Below are 19,950 nucleotides of genomic sequence, written 5' to 3' on the forward strand. Positions count from 1 at the left end.
CACCTTAAGTGTTTTTGAAGGTGTTGCACCCACCACAGCCCTATTACGTTTATACTAACTCTTATACATGGAGGGGTGCTTCAACATACCATAACCTTGGACTTGTATAAAACGTATATTCCCTCATACTAACTCTTATACATGGGGGGGGGGGGGGGTGCTTCAACATACCATAACCTTGGACTTGTATAAAACGTATATTCCCTCATACTAACTCTTATACATGGAGGGGGGGGGGTGCTTCAACATACCATAACCTTGGACTTGTATAAAACGTATATTCCCTCATTTATACTTATAGTTCTGCTTTTCTGCCATTCCAAGGATCTCCGTTATATTCAGGATATCAGCAGGAATGCAGATGAAACAATGCTCAAAAAGCTAGGCTAACATAGTCTCAGCCTTAAGCACACAGCAGCAATTACGTTTAAAAGTTTTGTAGCATGACCTTATAGTTATGACATCTGTCTTCCATTTTTCTTGTCTGAGTCTTTTCTTTCCATGTTGCCAAGTACCTGGTTTAAAGGCAGTAACTAATGAAGTTTGTAAATACAAAAGTTAAGAAATGGTGTAGATTTCATGTTCATTGACTTGGAATGAGTTTTGTAACTCTTTGGATCCACTGATTATGTTTTTCAGTATGTGAGGTGGATATGTATGGTGGCATTTTATTTTTATTTATTTATTTATGTTTGATGACCAGGGAAGTCCATTGGGCCAAGAAGAGCCCATTTTCAGTGGAGGCCTGGTGAGGAAAGCTCCACAATAATCGCAAGTTGCATTCCACATGTTACAAAAGGACATAGTTCATACAGCTAATTAAACATTTACAGTTAAGCTCCATGATATTTGCAATTGGCTTTTCATAATGTTACAAAAATGAAAAGACATAATTCAATACAGAAATTTCAACATTTACATAAAGTGAATATTTTTGTTATAAACTCAATTGTAGGTTTAACATTTCAAAATATATAGCTACTAGCCATTAGTAGGTTAGGAAAATATTATGCATGGAGAGGGTAATAATATATTTGAGATTGGAGAGTATAATACAATAGATTTTAGAGAGAACATTAGCTTTTAGTAGGGAGGGATTGTTTTGGGTAGGATGAAGTAATAGTAGAGGTAGTTGGATGAGTCAGTACAAGATAGAATGAGGGGGGGGGGGTTAAGTTGGAGTGTGGCAAGGGGATTCCCATTTGGAAGAAAGCTGAGAGAATGCCTGAGATTTGAAATTTGTATGGTTAGGTAGATTGCGTAGTTGTATGTGGAGAGAGTTCCACTGTTTAGCTGTAATGTATATATTATTCAGTTTCTGTCCCTTTTTGCACCAGTTTATTTGTGGTTCATAGGGTTTTGGTTTTTACTTTTATCATCCCTTTTTGGATGTATTTTGCTTTTCCTGATCAGGAAATCTACTTGCATTTAGGTTTTCAGTGCTTTTATTACTGTAAGTCTAGCAGTTAATGCAGAGGATTAAGTCTATATTACCTGTTAACAAGTTACTTCCTGTAGTCCTGGATATTTTTCCCTCATCCCCTTGAAGGGGTAACTGTCATATCAAATCTTAGCAATGCTGACATAAATACTGGCAATACTATGTGTAAACGAAGTGCAACTGATGTAAAAGAATACAAATAATGCTGTTGTAAATATTATATATAAAACTATTGTGGTATAGTTATAAACAATTGTTTTATGTGATAGGATGCATATATATTTTTTTGTTGTGACACTGTCTATATTATCAAACATTGCCACTCTGTGTTGTCACATCTTAGCAACTCATCATCATTAGAAAAGAGTTGGTAGCTTTATATACTGCAGTTATTAAAAGTACACAAATCTCACAAAAAGTCAAATTATAAAGAAAAGAATCCCTAATGACAAGAGGCCAGTCAGGAGAAATGTCATTATGATAAATATGCCATAAAAAACTGAAACAATATACTAAATAAAACATTAAAATGACTGAAGCACATAATTAGAATATAGAACTTGAGACATTGCAGCCCTCCCTACACTACTATAGCAGTACTCCATTACTAAAACATTAAGAAAAAAATTATTGCAACTTTCTTTAGAACAAAGGTAGGAAACAGCTTGAGGTAGTCCATTCATACAAACCTTGAAAACCTGCATAAAGCAGTATTCGACATCTAGGTGTCACAGTTAATGCATCCCACTGGATGTGAAACAATCTAATTTAAAAAAAAAAAAAAAAAAAAAAAGCTAAGGTAATGTGCAGGTCTGTTTTGCTTGATAAAAGAAACAGCTTTTACTCTGTTATCCTTATTAAACTGAGCTTGTTGTTCGAAGTATTCTATTTATCACAACCTTTAGATATATAGATGGAGGAAAGTGAATACATAGAAAAGTCACCATATTGAAAGGCAACTGATTGACCACAATTTGTCGACCAGCTACCTATCACAAAAGGGGAAAATGGGGGAAAAAACTACTTTTGCAGTCAGTGGTGTATAAGAAAGGAGGGCTGAAGTCAGATAGCTGAGAGTTATTGGCCCTTCCTGGAGAGGGGTTTTGTACCTGGAGTAGTGGTTCTGGGTGAATCACTGCAGAATAGAGATTCATCTAGGAAGACACTAGCAGGAAATGAGCAGATTCCATCCAAAGGAAAACCAGATGAAAGAGTGTTGCTGTGAAAATCAGAATGATCTGCTAAAAGACTGTGCCCCTGCTATATGGGACTATGCCTAAAGGTACTTGTCGTTTTCTTATTCTGCTTATTTATTTGGTAAGAACCTGCATTATTTTAGCTTACTTTCAGTGTATTCAGTCAAACATTATTTTATCCACTGGTAGTATCTGATATACAATGTGTATTATATATATTTATCTTGCATATAAACACATAACCGACTTATCACTGGCAAATACCCATGCCCAATTTTGGTGACATTCAAGAATGTGATCAAATCACCTAGAGACAATTTTTACACTGTTTCATAATTAGGCCTAACACTGCGCCCAGTCTGTGATTCATGCTGCCCTATCTAGAGGATTCTGTGTACCAGAGTTGATGCCCAAAGCAACTGGTTTATGCAACTTTTCTCCTGAGAAGCAGCATTGAGATTCTGTACTGCTGCTCACAACTACATTCTTGGAGTTTGAAACACCCAGCATGTTTCTGGAATGTAGAAGGAACTTCACAAGGTGGGGGGGGGGGGCATGCAAACTCCACACAGGCATTAGACAGAAGGCAGGAATAAATCTTGTACCTTGGTGCATGAGCCAAAGTCCTTGACCATTATGCCAAGTGTGTCTAACACGTTGTACTTCTGACACCAGGAATTATAGACTAACAGGTTGTACTTCTGACACCAGGAATTATAGTCTTAACCTAAGGAGTCTTGTGCAAAGCCATGGGAAGTATTAAAATTAACCTTATTAACTATAATACCAAAATTATCATTAGTCTTTACCTGCAGAAGTTTGGCTTTTTCAAAGGAAGATCCTACCCAATAAATTTGGTTAATGCCTGCAAGAGGTTTACAGGGGTTGACAATGGTCATGCAGTTCACATGGAGTATTTTGACTTGGCCAAGCCATTTGACACCATTTCCCATGTTGGCATTGTAAGTAAGCTTAACACTTTAAAAATGGATCCTTATAAGGTACTATAGATCGAAAACTGGCTAAAAGACAGAACCCACATAGAACGAGTAGTAGGTGTCTCATTAGAAAATATAAAAGTGACCAGTGGCTCCCCCAGGACTTTGTGTTGGGACCCTTCCTTTTTGACATTTAATTTTCTGATCTCCAGGCCATAAACCAAGACCTCTGGTTGGCTAAGTATGCAGATAACTGTAAAATGGGACTTTCTGTTAACTTCCCCTCTGATACCTTCACCCTTTAGCAAGAACTTAGACATGTACAAGACTGGTGTACTGAAAATATGCTCAAACTAAATTGAAAACAAAATGTAATATTTTCACATTTGGTAGCTCCCTCCCCTCTGCATACAGCATAAATAATTGCAACTTCAAAATGAAAAAGTTGTTAGGAACTTGGGATCATGGGCTGATTACTTTTTTTTCAATCATTGTATGACAGCAGTAGTCAGAACATTCTACATAGCACAGCTAATCTGATAAGGGAATATCAGCCAGATCCAAAGAGGTCTCTGTTCCTCTATATTCAGCATTGATTAGGCCAGTTAGGGTCTGTGTTAAATGTTCGAACATCCAAAATGTCGGACATTACATGGTCGAAACCAAATGTTCGACATTTGGATGTTCGGACATAAAAAAAAAATAAAGAAAAGAAAAGAAAACACAGAAAAAAACACTTTAAAAGTGTAGGCGGGGGGGGGGGGGCAAGCCCCCTGCACCCCCCACACCCCCCTACTTAAATATACCAACACCAAGACCGCACTTCAGTGCAGAAAAGGGAAATTATCCCTATCTGCACTGTATGGTGCCATTGAAAGTCTATCTTCGAGCACTCAAAATTTCGAACCTTTGGTCTCGACCATGTATCATTCGAAATTTGGAGCTTTCGAAGATTTGACAGGTACCCGGCCAGTTATTGAGTGCAACACTCAATTCTGGATGCCCCTCACTAAAAAATGTCAAACCACTAGAATGACCCAGAAGTTCTGACTAATAAGATAATGGGCTTAACCTTAAGCTATCTAGAGAAACTGGAAGCACTGTCCATTTATTCAGTATGTTGTAGACACTCAAGGGGAAATCTGTGCCTTGCTTTATGTGCCATTAGTGACCCATTTGTATGTTGGATTTTTTTGTAACTCCAGAAGTCTAATAGATCTGCAAATACCAGAACAAAGGATCTAAATCTTAACCAGTCGATAAACAGAACATGATGAAAAGGCATATTCATCATGCAGTGCCTTCTCACCTCAGGAACAGACTGACCCTATGAATTAAGCAGTGTCGTACACTTTTCTCCTTTAAATAGGACCTAGATGATTTGACAGACACCCACAATTTTGTACCAGGCCTGATTGGCTTAACCCTCCTAGAGAAAGGACATATGGCCAAAGAGTGGGTACTGACAAGAGTTAAATGGGTGTGAGACTCGATCACCTTGAAATTCCTATGGAAAAGCCTGAAGTTCAGAATCCGTTTGCTGCACTTTAAAACTGAGCTTTCATGGATGACTTACTGTGATCGTTGTCATGCAAGGATTTTAATATAACAATTTTCAGAAACTTAAAAGTGGCTTTATGTACAGAAGATATCTACACATGCATTTACCCACATATGCCCACACTTGCTTGCATACACATATATAAATGTGCATGCACGCGTGCACACACACACACACACACACACACACACACACACACACACACACACACACACACACTCCAGCATCTTGCACCTGCTAAATTCACTTAAACTTAGAATGCTTATTTAAATTCCATAGGTTAAATAAAAGTTTTTCTCAAACAAAATATTTTTAGCTAGTCCAGTTGCAGTGATACGAGAGGTTCATATATTATAAATGACTTGCCATAAGTTTATTAACATAGTAACTGTGATTGCCTCACATTCACCACATTCACATATTGGAGCTTATTCATTCATTTACTTGCTCTCTTTACTACTGATTTGTAACTGGGTAGGTAGACTGGTCCAGATACCCCTTTTCAGCCACAACCTAGGCACAGAAGCAATAAATAGTGGAAGCTAAGTTATACACTTCAAATATGATAGAATGCCATTTTACTTAGTTGCAAAACTTCGGAGAGTTTGAGTAATAGCATTCGTCAGTGACCACTCCTCAAGAAATGCATCCAATTATTCTAGTGAGACTCACTACAATTATAAAGGTCAGAGTGCAGATGAGCATCATCTCTTGTCATTAGAACGTTGGCTAGACCTGCAGCTACATGCAACTCCCCTGCTTACAATTAATTTCGTTACACACAACTGTTTCCACACGAAAATCAAATCGGAAGCCTTACCACTTACTTCTGTATGTTCTGTCAAGGTATGATCTGAACTTTATAGAAGTTAAGCTGACCTTATTTGTTTATTGATTCAAGTTTGATTTAACAGAGAGAAAAATCTAATGAAACATTTGCTCACAGCCGACAATTTTTTTTTTAATAGAAGTGATCTCAAAATGCCCTAGAAAGCTTCCCACAATTATAATCCACTCTTCAGTAAAATTTATTTTTTTCCAGAAGATATTCAGTTACTTTAAGACCCACCTACCCAGAATGCTATATTGTCAGTTCTTTCAGTTGTGATGGACTAATTCAATTAAAATGCATTAACTATTCCATCTGCAAAATAAGTGCCATTTTACTCTTCCCAGATAAAGGGCAAAAATGGTACAAGTTTAATATCCAGCTTTACTGTATTTAATGCGCTGATTTTCAGGTTATTGCCTTTCTGGTAATTTGTCTTGTCTGAGGTTTCTGTGAGTAGCAAATGTAATGTCAGTCTTTTAATGAAGTTATGTAACCCAGTAATGGTAATCAAATAAACTGATATAACATCTTATTTAACGCAAAGCCTTACAGATGTAAGGCTTTTTTGTTCACTATAGGCCAACATACTTTAGCTCCACTTAATTGCTGGATAGTACCAGATGACTGGCATTTTTTGTGTGTTTTGCAACTGAACTGTTGAAAAAGCAAATGAAAAAAAGACAAACGATAACTACATCATAGCTTACTGAAAAAAAGCTTCTTGTCTTTACAAACTATGTACATTAAACTGTATATCATGAATCTTTTGAGTGATGCATACCAGCCATCCCATCTTCCACCATGAGGGTATGGCCCTAAGATAATGTGGCAGAGCAACACAGTGAATTAAGAATAAGTTTTATACTGTGTCATTCTGGGTTTAAATCTCCCAACTTCTACTTACAAACTGATTCAGAGTAGATCACTTTGTCAGAGAGTAATTGCAGGTTGCCCTTGAAAATGTTTTTTTTTTTTGTGCCCATTGTGCTTTTTAACACATCAAATAATATAAATAAATATAAACAGAATAAGCAGAAAAATTTCTGGGTGGTTAGATATAGTAGTTAGAAGCCCTTGCTCCTATAAAAATTGAGTTATTGATGTTTACTGTATTTAAATTATCAATATAATTGTCCAGCAGAAACTTTAACATATCCAGTCTAAACATATGTCAAAAGTAAGATACACCACACTGTTCTTGAAGTGTTTGTATTTATAGTTTCAAGGTAGCAATGAATCCTAAAAGTGGATTAATTTTATCTCTAATCTATATCTCATATCTCTGAGAAATAAGGACACAGAAGCATAGCAGTTCTTTGTTGTGGGATTCATAACTCACTCTCTTACAAGTTACTGAATGTATTCACTTGTTGGGTTTCTGCTCATTGATTTAAAGTCTCCATTGTTGAATTTGTCCAGAGTCGTTTATCACAGAATGATACTTCTAATGTAATTAATATTTACTTGTGACCAGTGATTCATTACTTGTTGTATTTCTTCTTTTCTCTCTACCTGTGTGACTGTGGAGTTAACATATTTAAGTAAAGGGTGTGTAGATTGTTGAAGATTATGGCTCATTCTGTTTTTCTCAGGCTTTACATTTCAAGATAGTTTCTTCCTGACTGATTAACATGTCCTAGACCATTACCAGGAACTCCGTTACCCAAGAATCTATAGAGTTATCTTTATGCTCTGCAGAATGAAGATGGACACATCTTCATCTGTGTTATTGGATTAAAAACCATTATGGTCAAGCACTGAAAAAAAACATTTTTAATGTATAAAGATTTATAAAGTACTAATGCAACAATGAGAAGACTTTTTTAAATAATAATTGATACTATTAAATTTGTTAGTTTGTAAATTTGAAAAGTAGTTTTAATTTAGAATACCGGCAAATGTTCTGATACCTTAATACGGCATCCTCTGGTATGATTGTCACATACACTTGGGATCCACTCAAAAGCACAGGCAGTCTTACAGATTTTAGATATCAGCTTCCAGAAATGCACAGTGGTAGGGTTACCCTTTTCTTCTGAGGACCCAGCAGGTCATATAAATGTATTGTACTATGCCCAGTATTTTACCAGTCTATTTCCCTACAATAGTCAGACTGTAGCTCTTGCCAAACCTGTGTCTGGAGCCAGGTCCAGCACTAGGTGACCTAAGCAGTTACCTCTAGCTGGCCTCTGGATAGGGGAGCCCTGCTGACTGTGGGATGCCACAACATTTTATTTTAATTAAAACATTTAAAACAATTGAACTTCTTCCTTAAGGATGCACTCTGTGCGTGTCTTTAGTATGCCACGTGCATGTGGCCACACTCTATGTGCTTCTTTAGTATGATGCATTCAGCCACACTCTGTATGTGAAGCATGCACACTTAACTTTCCCTTTCCTTTCCTACTGCTGATGCTTTTCACATGGAATTCAAACATGGAGAAATGTAACAACTGCGTGAGAGAGACAAGCGAGCTAGCCCTCCTTTAGTAAGTCTGTGTGTGTGTGATGCCCTAGTTAGGCTGACAGATTAATTAAGAGGAGTCTGAATCCTTTGCAACAATTGCCAGACAGCTCATTTAATTATCAGGGGTTCAGTTTCAAGGAAGGTGAGCTGCAGTGCGGTGCGGCTTCAAGGAGGGTGAGCTGCAGTGCGGTGCCACTTCAAAGGAGGTCAGCTGCAGTGCAGTGCCACTTTGAGGAAGGTGAGCTGCAGTGTAGTGCCACTTTGAGGAAGGTGAGCTGCAGTGCGGTGCCGCTTTGAGGAAGGTGAGCTGCAGTGCGGTGCCGCTTTAAGGAAGGTGAGCTGCAGGGCAGTGATGCTTTGAGGAAGGTGAGCTGCAGTGTGGTGCTGCTTTGAGGAAGGTGAGCTGCAGTGTGGTGCCACTTTGTGGAAGGTGAGCTGCAGTGCGGTGCCGCTTTGAGGAAGGTGAGCTGCAGTGCGGTGCCGCTTCGAGGGAAGAGAATTTACTGTTGCTCATGCTAAGTCTGTCTTCAGTGTGCAACTGCTTTGTTTAGCAAATGGCCATCAGTGTTTATGCTATAGAATTTCAAAGTAGTGTTAATAGTACAACAGGTAGCATACTTGCCTTTGGTGCAGAATGTTGTTGGTTCTACTCACACCATGTAGATGGATTGCTGATACTGTAGTGTTCTTTAAGGGTGATGAAGGTGATGCACTTCTGAGTGTATCCTCCTTTGGATGAGATGCCTAGTAACTATGAAACTGTTGTTGGTTTGCCAGGTATTCCCTATTGCAATTATGCCAGCTTACTGTAAGATAGGCAATTTATTCTTCAATGGCAATAGGCACTGAATATGTACCTGAAATGCTGAAATGTAAAGTTTTGTTAGCAGCAACCATTTCATTAGTTACAGATCATTTGAATGTGGAATAATTTTTCAGATGATTTTCACTTCTGCAGAGATTCTGCATATTTACTGATATTGGTGGATTGCAATGCCAGAAGTTTGAGTGGCCTGTTTTGGTTGAAATGTTCTGAAAATGGTAGTTTTGTCATTACTGGTTCATTCATTTTTTTGTATCATTGCTTAGTGGAAAAATGTTCAAACTAAAAATTTAAAACACACTAACAAGTGGTGCTGTATTAAACAGGGAATATAATTCAGTACAATCAGGAAAGTGAATCAAAGAACACATCTCTCTTCACCCTAGAGAATGCTGACATCTGTGTAGTCAGAGAGACATGGTTTAAAGCAGTGGAGAGCACACCGACAATGCAAAGTTATAATCCTTCCACACATTTTGACCAGCTACTACACAAACACGGACTAAAGGTAGAGATATCTCAATTTTCATAAAAAAAAAAAAAAAAAAAAAAACATATTTCAAGGCTGGTAAAACTGGACAGTGCACTTGAGCTTCTCCACGTTCAAATCACCATAGGCAAAATCCAATACCATGTCTTGCAAGTTATAGGTCCCCCTCTGATCAAATAAACCCATACCATGTATTTAAAATTATTGGGAATGCTCACCATCCAACCCAGTACCATATTTGTGGGCGACTTTAATTACCCCCACTATAAACTGGGAATCATATAAGACATTAAGTGTACAAGCACAGAGATTCCTGGGTTCTGTAAGCACAAACTCCCTGGACCAGATTGCCAGTACACCAATCTAGGGTTGCAGCCATACTGGATCTGGTCCTCACTAGTGTGGGAGAGTACTGCCACAACCCTTAGTGTAATGTTTCTCTGATAAGGTCAGACCATAAAATGGTCTCCTTTTGAAGTAAAAATAAAACTTGGAACCCCAGCTAACCCTGAAATATTCATAAACTACTCTTAAGGTTAACCTCCTACTGTTATGTGATAACTGGCAAAATTTCAAGCCCCCATAAACACTGAGAACACAGCTGCCTGCGCTGAACTGTTCACAGAAACCCTATACAAGCATGTTAATAGTTGCATAGAGGCAGCTGTACCAACCAGGAAGTAGTACAGAACTAACTTAAAAAAACGCACACTGCTGGAATCAAAACATCAATATTTGTATAACAGAAGGAAAAAAAATCATGGCAAAAATTAGGAGGTGCAGCACCCAGCAGGATAAAAGCACTGTCATCAAACTAAACAAACAACTTGGAGAACAATTCTACTAAAGCCAAATTTGAGGTAAGTTTGGCCTCCCAGGCCAAGGACAACCACATGGCGTTTTGTAGCCATGTCCACAACCTTATAGGCAATACACAATTGTGTTCAGAGTTCATTATAAATGGAGCTACCTTTACTGAGCCAGGAGTCCAAATGTAGAGAGAAAACAGCAAGTAAATTACATTAATATCGCTGGACTTGAATTCGTCATCAAGTCTTGGTGAGTACCTTCACGAAGTGGACCCTGTTTTTCACAAAATCTCACGAAAACGACACTGATGAAAAAGTGCCCAATGCTCTTAGGCATACTGGTACCAGGACTGGAAACATTGACCATGTAGAATCCTCAAGACAATGAAGCATTCCTGCAATAGGGCTAGACCAGACCCAGGGGGAGGATGGCCCCCTGGTGTAGAAGGAAGTAGCAGTCCACAAAAATTGATAGGCCAAAAAAAAAGTCATAAAGACAAGAGAGTGGACTATTGAGGATAAGAAAGAAATTATATACTGTTATGCAAGAAGCCTAAAATTTCCAGACAGAATATGTACAAAAAGATTGTGAGAAAGTACAGAAATGAAAAATTATTCCACAAGAAAAACTGTCAGAAGCTGCAAATAAATTGTGTTTATTAATGCAACAGATTTATGAAAAACATTATATAGACCAAGAAACCTTGATACATTTGGAAAAAGAAGTGACTGAGGAAGAGCGAAAATATAAAACCCAAAATCTAGAGACTTTTGAAAGTTATAAAAGAGAAATATGGACATAGGAAATAGATCTGATATGGTGCGATATTTATGCAAAGGAAAAAGCCAAATTAATCAACACAAAAGGTTAGTCCCAAAGATATTTAAAAAGAAATACAGGCAAAGGTAACCAGATATGGAAAATTTCACAATAACAAAAATAACATCACAAAGGGGGAACGTAAAACAGAAGATTAACAAAGTAAAAAATAGAAGTTGATTATGGAGTACTTGCAAAGTGAAGGATTTACTATAGAAAGTCTAACAGATTATATTACAGCATGATGGAATAACTAGTCCCCAAAGTAAGGAGAAACAAGAGGAGCAGGAGACATCTGAAGAAGCAATATGGACATGAGAAAGAAAAATAGATTTAATATGGTGGAATACCTAGGAAAAGGAGAAAACAAAATGAACTAATACAACAAGTGCATAACCAAAGATATGTGAAGAGGAATGCAGGCAAAGGCATCTGGACTTGGACATTTTTACAATACAAAAATAAGAAAACAGAGGAAAAGTAGAAAAGAAGATTATCAATGTAGAAGTTTAAGAAATAGAAACTGAGATTATGGATTACCTGTGAAGTGAAGGATTTAGTGTGTAGAAAATCTAACTCGGATAACATCACAGCAGGATAGAGCAATGGGGATCCCCAAACTAAGAAGAAGCCAGTGGAGCAGTAAACATCTGATCTGTTGCCCTATGATGATACTTTGGTGCATTCCATAGGAAACTAGTACAAGCGTTCAGCTGGAGTTGCACAGTAAGGGAAAGAACAGGAAACTGTGGCAACTCTGACACAGTCAATGTTGTGCAGTGATAGGCCAGTGAGTTCCGATATGAAAGAGGAATGGATGACACAGGATGAAACTGAAGAGAATGTGGCACAGGAAGATGCTCTGGAACTATCTACAGAATGCCCACAGGAAATGGACAACAAACAATGTGCCCTCAGTTTAGAAGCAAATGATCTAAGACAAGAGTTGCTTCATTTAATAGACATGGATAGACCTATTTAGATCAATGTAAGAAATAGATTGCAGAGGGTCAATAAAACCCCGAAAGTTAGAAGTTTGATAAAACAAATGAACGCAGTAATTAGGACTATCCATAGAGATTCATGCAATATCCATCCATCCTCAACCCCTTTTTCCCCATTCTGCACATGGGGTCGAGGTGTCACTTCAACAGTGGCATTCAACTCGAACCAAGGTTTACACCACTGGGTGGCTAGCCTTGCCGCTGTAGTTCATTCATACCACTCAGTCACACACACACACACACACACACACACACACACACACACACACACACACTCACCTATGGTAGAGTGATTCATGCAATATAAAAGAAGTAAATAGGATATATTGTTATGCAGCTAAATTAATAACGGCTAAAATCTTACCACAGAAACCAGGGTAGTAAGGCAAAGGAAGGGGAGAAATTGAATGCCGTCATGGAAGTATGGAATAGAGAAAACTATAAAGCACTTGAAACAAGAAGTGTCACTGTTGGAACAGTACAAAAGAAGGAACAGATCAACAATAATATGCAGAAAAATAGATGTGATAAAAGCAATGTGCATTATCAGAACAGATCAGGCTCTATTGTGCATTATCGCAAATGATAAACTAAAAATATCAGCAGAGGCATAAAAACTTAGAAGATATGCAGATAAATATAAAGGAAAAGTACAACATAAGCAATTTATTGATGACCTAAAAAGTTTAGAGAATTAGGAAACAAGACAAAAAGAATTGAATTGCCACCAAAAAAAAAGAAATAGATGCATTTTGGAGAAATATGAAGATCCTTGGAACATAACAAAGATGCTAAATCGATAGAAGAAGTAAAAGAAAAGAAAAATGTTCAAATGTATATGATATGAAATGGGATGAAGTAACGACCAGAGAGATTGAAACAATGTTAAGAAAAGCTCCTAACTGGAAAAACTCAGACCTAGATGGTGTACCTAACTTCTGGCTAAAAGTATAAACATCTTTACGTGAAGATTTTGCAATGAGAGAGAACGATTTATATGTGCTCTCCGAACAGACATCAGCTTGGTTAACAGGAAAAACAACACTCCTACTTAAGAGTGAACCTGCAAACTATCCTAAAAATTATAGACCAATAACTTCCCTTCCAGCAATGTATAAACTATACATGGAGATTGATGCCAACGGAGTTTAGTCATTTAGAAGAAAACTCAATCACGGCAATAGAACAAAAGGGAGGTAAAAGAAAGTCATATGGAACAAAGGATCATTTGTTAAATAAAGTCAAAATGGAGAACTGTAAAAAGGGGAAGAATTAAAGTATATTCATGGATAAGAGTGCGTAAAAATGTACAAAATACACCCTACATTGATCGATTTACATTACTGCGACCATGAAACAGTGGGAAAACAATCTGCAGTTAAGCCATGATAAAGGACAAATTATTATTCCAGGGATAAAAATTCAAAGGGGATATTCCAGGGTGACTTTGTCACCGCTGCTCTTTTGTCTTGCCTTTATCCCATTAAGCTGTCTACTTAACAGATTAGGTCATGGCTACAATTTGGATCCCAGAAAACAAAGTGCAAAGACTTCTCATCTTTTTGTAGATGAGGAACTAAAAGTACAACTGCAAATGGTTAAAACATTTTCAGATGATACAAGAATGTCATTTGGTCTTGATAAAACTGCAAAAGCAACCTTTAAAGCAGGAAAGCTGCGACACCAAGAAAATATCAGTTTGGGACAGGAATCTGATATAAAAGAACTTGAGCAAGAGGAAGTCTATAAATATTTGGGAATTGATGAAGGATCATCAGTAAAACATGAACAAATGCGAATAAAACTTGGTAAGGAATATTTTAGAAAACTTTAATGTTGAAAACAGCATTGACATCTAGGAACAAAGTTCAAGTTATAAATCAATTTGCTCTTCCTGTACTTACAGTTTTGGAGTGATTGACTGGCCCCAAAAGGTGTTGGATATGTTGGACAGGAAAACAAGAAGGATGTTTCATGGTTGTCAAATGATTTATAAAAATCAGTGCATGCCAAGAATATCTATTCCCCGTTCTGAAGGAGGTACGGGCCTCTTTGAAATTGATGTATAGATCTGCAATCATGGAACTGCATATATATCTGCTGACCTCACAAGACCCAAGTATAGTGAAAATTTTGAAACATGAGGAGAATAATTCTAAGATGACTTCCCTGCTTTGTTTAGCAGAAGCATATCAGTGTCAAGTGGAAATGGAAATTAAACCAGAAGTAGATAAAAATCAGGCAGCAACTGAATGTGTCAAAAAACTATAGAAAGAATATAAGGTGAAAGGTCAGATGAGAAGACAAGAAATGTGGAAAATGCATAAATATAGTTGCAAGTATAGAAAACTCTTGGAACAACCTCATGTTGATCAGGATCGAATGCAGGAATGGTTAAGGAGAGGTGAATTTAAGCCAAAAGACGAAAGATTAATATTGGTGGCCCAAGATAGTGGACTACATACACGTTGGTTTACAAAGTCCACTGAACTTGTGGATGAAACAGACAAATGTAGGTTTTGTAAAACAGAATTGGGAACAGCCTCACATCTTGTTGCTGGTTGTGATATACTAATGGCAGAAGAACTGTATACTGAAAGACATAATATGGCAAGACTGTTGTGCAAACGTTGTAATATTGAAATAGCTGAAAAACGCTGGAAACATGAGCCACAAAGCATTGTAGAAGATGAAGTGTTTATCACATGGGATCACCTACAGTTCAAAAATAGATGCAAGAAAATCAGATATAGTAGTCCACAAAAAGAAGACGTAGCTTTGATTATTGAAATTGCTATACCCAGTGACTACAGTGTCTTGCGTACACAGAAACACAAAGTCATAAAATACTTGGATTTGAAGGCAGAAACAAGAGCAATGTGGAAGAAGGATACCTAGACAGTTTAACAGTAGTAGATGCAACGAGTCTTATAAAAAAGAATTTATAATCGTTCTTAGATATGCTACCGATACGTGCAACTCTCTGCAAATTGCAGAAGGACTCATTACTAGCACATTGTAGGAGCTGCAAAGAGCACTTCTAACTAACATCAAAGATTGAAACAATGTTCATTTCATAAACTTTAATCATGCTTTGACTTAGGAATGGGGTCCATTCCCGTCATGGTATTAGAAACCCAAAAGGCTTGGAGACATTAAAAAAAAAAGAGAGAGAAAGAGAAGGCAGGAGATATAGCAAACCTGTTTGCCAACAAATTCAGCTCCCACTTTATCCCACTCTCTCATCAACTGTCTGTCAGGAAATCCCATCAAATATAACTCTCCCTACTATCACTAGGGAACAGGTTTGTAATGCTCTCCAAGGCCAAGATCACTGCATCAGTGGGCTCAAACAAAATCCCAGGATGCTTTCTTTTTTTTAGTTTTTCTAAGTCTTTTGAGTTTCTAATACCATAGCAGGAATGGACCCCTTTCCTAAGTCAAAGTATGAGTATTGCTTCAATATTTTATGTTAGCCAGAATTGCTCTTCGCAGCACCCACAGTGTGCCCAGTAATGACACCTTACGCAATAAATATGGAGTTACTGCTTTCTTAATAGCAAGAAACATGATCTATCATACCCTCTGGAATTCCTATTTAACTATGGCCTTGAAACATGCTTCATGCCTCATGAATGGAGAACAGCAAGAGTCATCCATCCCCTCTGCACAAAGGTGGGTCATCTACAGACCTTGAAAACTACAGACCCATAAGTCTCACTAGTCTCATATGTAAAGCCATGGAAAGAAGTATCATGGAAATGATCAATAATGACATAGAAAACCTCCCGACACCAGACCCAACCCAATTTTGTTTCAAGGGCAGGTCATGCCTGCTCAACCTGATGGACAATGGATGTGAGCAAAATAGTTCATGCTGCCTTCTTTGACATTTGACACAATTCCCCACTCTGGCATTGTTGACAAATTTAAGAGGTTAGATACAAACGCTTATGCCACCTGATGGATAACCAGCTGGCTCACAGATAGGACCCAGGAAGTTAGAACTGAGCAGTCCACCTGTACAAAGAGGCCAGTCACAAGTGGAGTACCTCAGGGAGTGGTCCTTGGACTGCTTCTTTTTGGCATTTACTTCTCTGAAGTCAAAGACAATGTCATTGGCCTCTGGCTGACTAAATTTGCAGATGATTACAAATTAGAAGCTGTCATTGAATCCCACACCAACACAAATGTTCTCAAGGAAGAGCTGGCACAGACAGATAACTGATGTCCAAGCCATGGACTAAAACTATATGCCAAGAAATGCATGATAGTTTCCAGGGGTAGACTGTGTCCCAATAGATACTATCATATTGACAACACACCCCTAAGAGATGACTGAGTAATCAGAGACATAGGGGGACACACAGACAATAATCTAGCTTTTGACCATCACATGTCTGCAGTAGTGAGGAAATAATTCTATGTTGTGCAACTTATAAAGAAAGGTATGGCATCTAGGTCCAAAGAGGTCATTGTGCCACTGTATTCAGCATTCATCAGACCCATCATTGAGTACAATGCTCCATTTTGTATGTACCTAACCAGGCACAGTCAACAACTGGGGCATCCACAGAGGTACCTCACTAAAAGAATAAAGGGTGTAAGTAACATGTCCTTTGCAGACTGCCTCAAGGCTCTATCCCTGTCTCCTACAGACTGTTCAGGGAAGATGTATGCCTCGCATATAAAGCATTGTTAAACCCCACTCTGATGGATCGCCTGCATATCTGCGAAACAACAGCACCAGAATTACCTATTCTAAAGACTTAAACTTCCCTGTGATGTAAGTAGGATCTGCTGGAGAGACAAGTATGTATCTCAGAGACTACCCCTTCTCTGGAACAGGCTGCTCATCCATGTGAAGCAGGTGTCCTAACCCAATTAAAGTGTAACTTGGACAGCTAGATGAAGAACAGGAAATTCAACCCTGGTTTGGCACCTATGTCTCCAATGCACACAGGCAGCCAGTAAATGGTTCATCTCCCAGGCCCATGTTGTAAAAGTTTCACCTCCCAAGCCCCTGTTTACACTTATCAAGGGTACCAGAACTTGTCAGAGATTTTGGGATGCATGGTAGGCTTAAAAAGGCCCTTGTGGTCATTAGCCTAGTACACACCTATAAAACTATAAAGCTATAAACATGTATGTATGCATGGTCCTAAATATTATACAAGGGGCCTATGATTTGAAAACAGCCCAAAATTAAACATAATCTGCCACTGCCAGATGCTTTTTCTTTGAATGTGGGATTCAAGGTCAGAGAAGTTTACTCTTCATGCTAAGTTTGTTTTCATTGTGAGACTATCTTGTTTTGTTTAGAAAATGGCTATCAGTGTTTGTGCTATAACATTTGAAATATGTTTTAAATTAAATCTAAGTTTCTGGAATCATTGTAGAAGTAAAGAAGAAGAAAACAGTATGCACAGTGGCAGGTTTGAACAGTGTTTATGGTAAATGAGGAGGAATAGCTAATTAATGGGACACTGGAATAGCTGCGAGGAGGGGGGCATTCATTACCCTGTCTAGGGCCCCTTTTGAACATGATCCATCTCTGCCTGTGTCATTGTTCTTTGACTCACATGGCCAGCTTGAGGTTACAAGCAGATGCACATGGAGTGGTGAAGCTCCTGCTACTTTAAATACGTCTCTCATTCACTCTTATCTTACTTTGTAGTAATTTGCCATTAATGGTATGTTTTTAGTTCTAGAACTCCAGTTATACTGCAGCTATATTTCTGAAGCTATGAATGAGTGCTCATTTTTGCCATATACTTGCAGTAAATGCAATACCCAGTATTGTTCCAACCAAGCCTTCCCATAACCTGATTGTTTTTTTCTTGAGCTCTTTACATAACATCCTTAAGGTTATATTTTCTGTTTTGACAAGCATGATCTACTGATACAGTCTGTCATTCTGATGATATTTACATGTGTTTTAATTACTTCTGCATAAACATTTTTAGTATGAATGTGAACTCTGTAAACCTGGGTTTGGTATGGGTTTATTTTTCTGTTCATGTAGCAGCATTAGTAATGTTCAGCTTTTTAAACAATTTGATATAGCATCTTACTTTTTCAGCCATGTTGCTGGGAATTTTACATATGGCTTGAGTCCTAGCTGAAGTGAGTCTGTTTTAGAACAAACTGCTTACCTGATTTATCAAATGGCAAATGTATATAAACCTTTTGTACTTTAGCTAGCATTTATGATAACTTAACAATGTTGTTAGAAAGTCAGTTATTGAGGTCTGGCTGTGTTAAAGCTTTTTGATTGATAAACATGGCTTATTATTCTTGCCTACTACGAATTTTCCAGCTGTGCTGGGATTAAGGATGTAAACTATGAATTGTTTCCACTTAACTGTAATATTACTCCGAGTTTGTATAATACGTTTACAAAGTGTAATGATCACTGGGCCATCAGTACCTGAGGAACCATCATGTATTTATTCAAATTCTTTATTTTCTACAGATGAGTGAATTCCGACATCTCCTGTTTTCTGGACCAGGGGAGCATCCTTGCCACATGGTGAACAACTACCGCCCCCCACAGCCACTGAAGGAGAGAAAAGTGAGATGCTCATTCTAATAAGTGCAACACATTTTCCTAAGTAGCACTTTGGAACCATTCTAGAAGAAAGCACAATTTACTATGAGGTAGCTCTGCTACCAGGACAGCTTCTCATACTGATGTACATTTTCCATTATCTTTGCAGCTGTGCCTAACAGCTAATGAAAAGCAATGACCCATGAAATTTCCACTACAATATAAAAGTGCTGCAGGCAATGTCAAAACCAGCTACAGAGGTGACTGAGCCAGTGCCCCGTACTTTGTGATCAATTACAAATGGGCATATCTAATTTTATAGCATATGCTTAATACATGCAATATTTCGACTGCTAACTACACTACTGAGGTTTATGGGAGGCAAAACTGCTTTTGCATTTTATTTATAGAGCTTTCCTGCTTAATATACACCTAAATGATTTATGGTGGGGAGTTATTTTATGTCCCTTTTTGTAATATAGAGAAATTAAATTCTTCTTGGAAATGAACATAGTGAGACTAGCATTGCATTAGCATTATGATAATTTGGTAGTAAAAGAAAATATTGTTTATATGTATATATATATATATATATATATATATATATATATATAAATTATATTTTATGAATTTAATGTCACTTGTATTTACCTATAAAATTCAAATGTTTGAGCCTGACCAACTTTCCCCATATTTTTAAAATAAAAATTGGTCTTTTATGATGATTGCTTTAAAAATGTAGCTTAATAATAAAGTGTAGATTCTCGCAACTTTGCTGTTGTCCCTTATGGAGTATGAACATTTTATGCACAGAGTGAGATATTACACTGGATAACAAAACTGATTGCTTTCTAAATGTATAAATATACAAGGGAAACAAGAGACAGTATAACCCAATTATTGTTTTACACGCACGCAAACACATGCTATACATAACTACATTGATGTGACTGGTACTCACAGTTTGACCAAAACAAAGATTATGCATCACGCAATTATTGAGAACTGTCAAGAGCAAG

The 19,950-nt window shown here is 37.6% G+C and overlaps 1 protein-coding gene across 1 annotated transcript in view; it reads left to right on the plus strand.

The window, feature by feature from the left end:
* The window catches only part of LOC122797169 (carbonic anhydrase-like), a 408,969-nt gene extending 389,488 nt beyond the window's left edge, over positions 1-19,481 (plus strand). Inside the window, exon 7 of the mRNA XM_044065988.1 lies at positions 18,857-19,481. Within this exon, the coding sequence (XP_043921923.1) occupies positions 18,857-18,973 (117 nt within the window). The 3' untranslated portion in view covers positions 18,974-19,481. The remainder of the gene's footprint in view (positions 1-18,856) is intronic.
* Positions 19,482-19,950: the final 469 nt, after the last annotated feature.

This window comes from Protopterus annectens, chromosome 3.part0 (assembly GCF_019279795.1).
Source record: "Protopterus annectens isolate FY-2018-M chromosome 3.part0, PAN1.0, whole genome shotgun sequence".
In the NCBI taxonomy this organism is placed as follows: Eukaryota; Metazoa; Chordata; order Ceratodontiformes; family Protopteridae; genus Protopterus; species Protopterus annectens.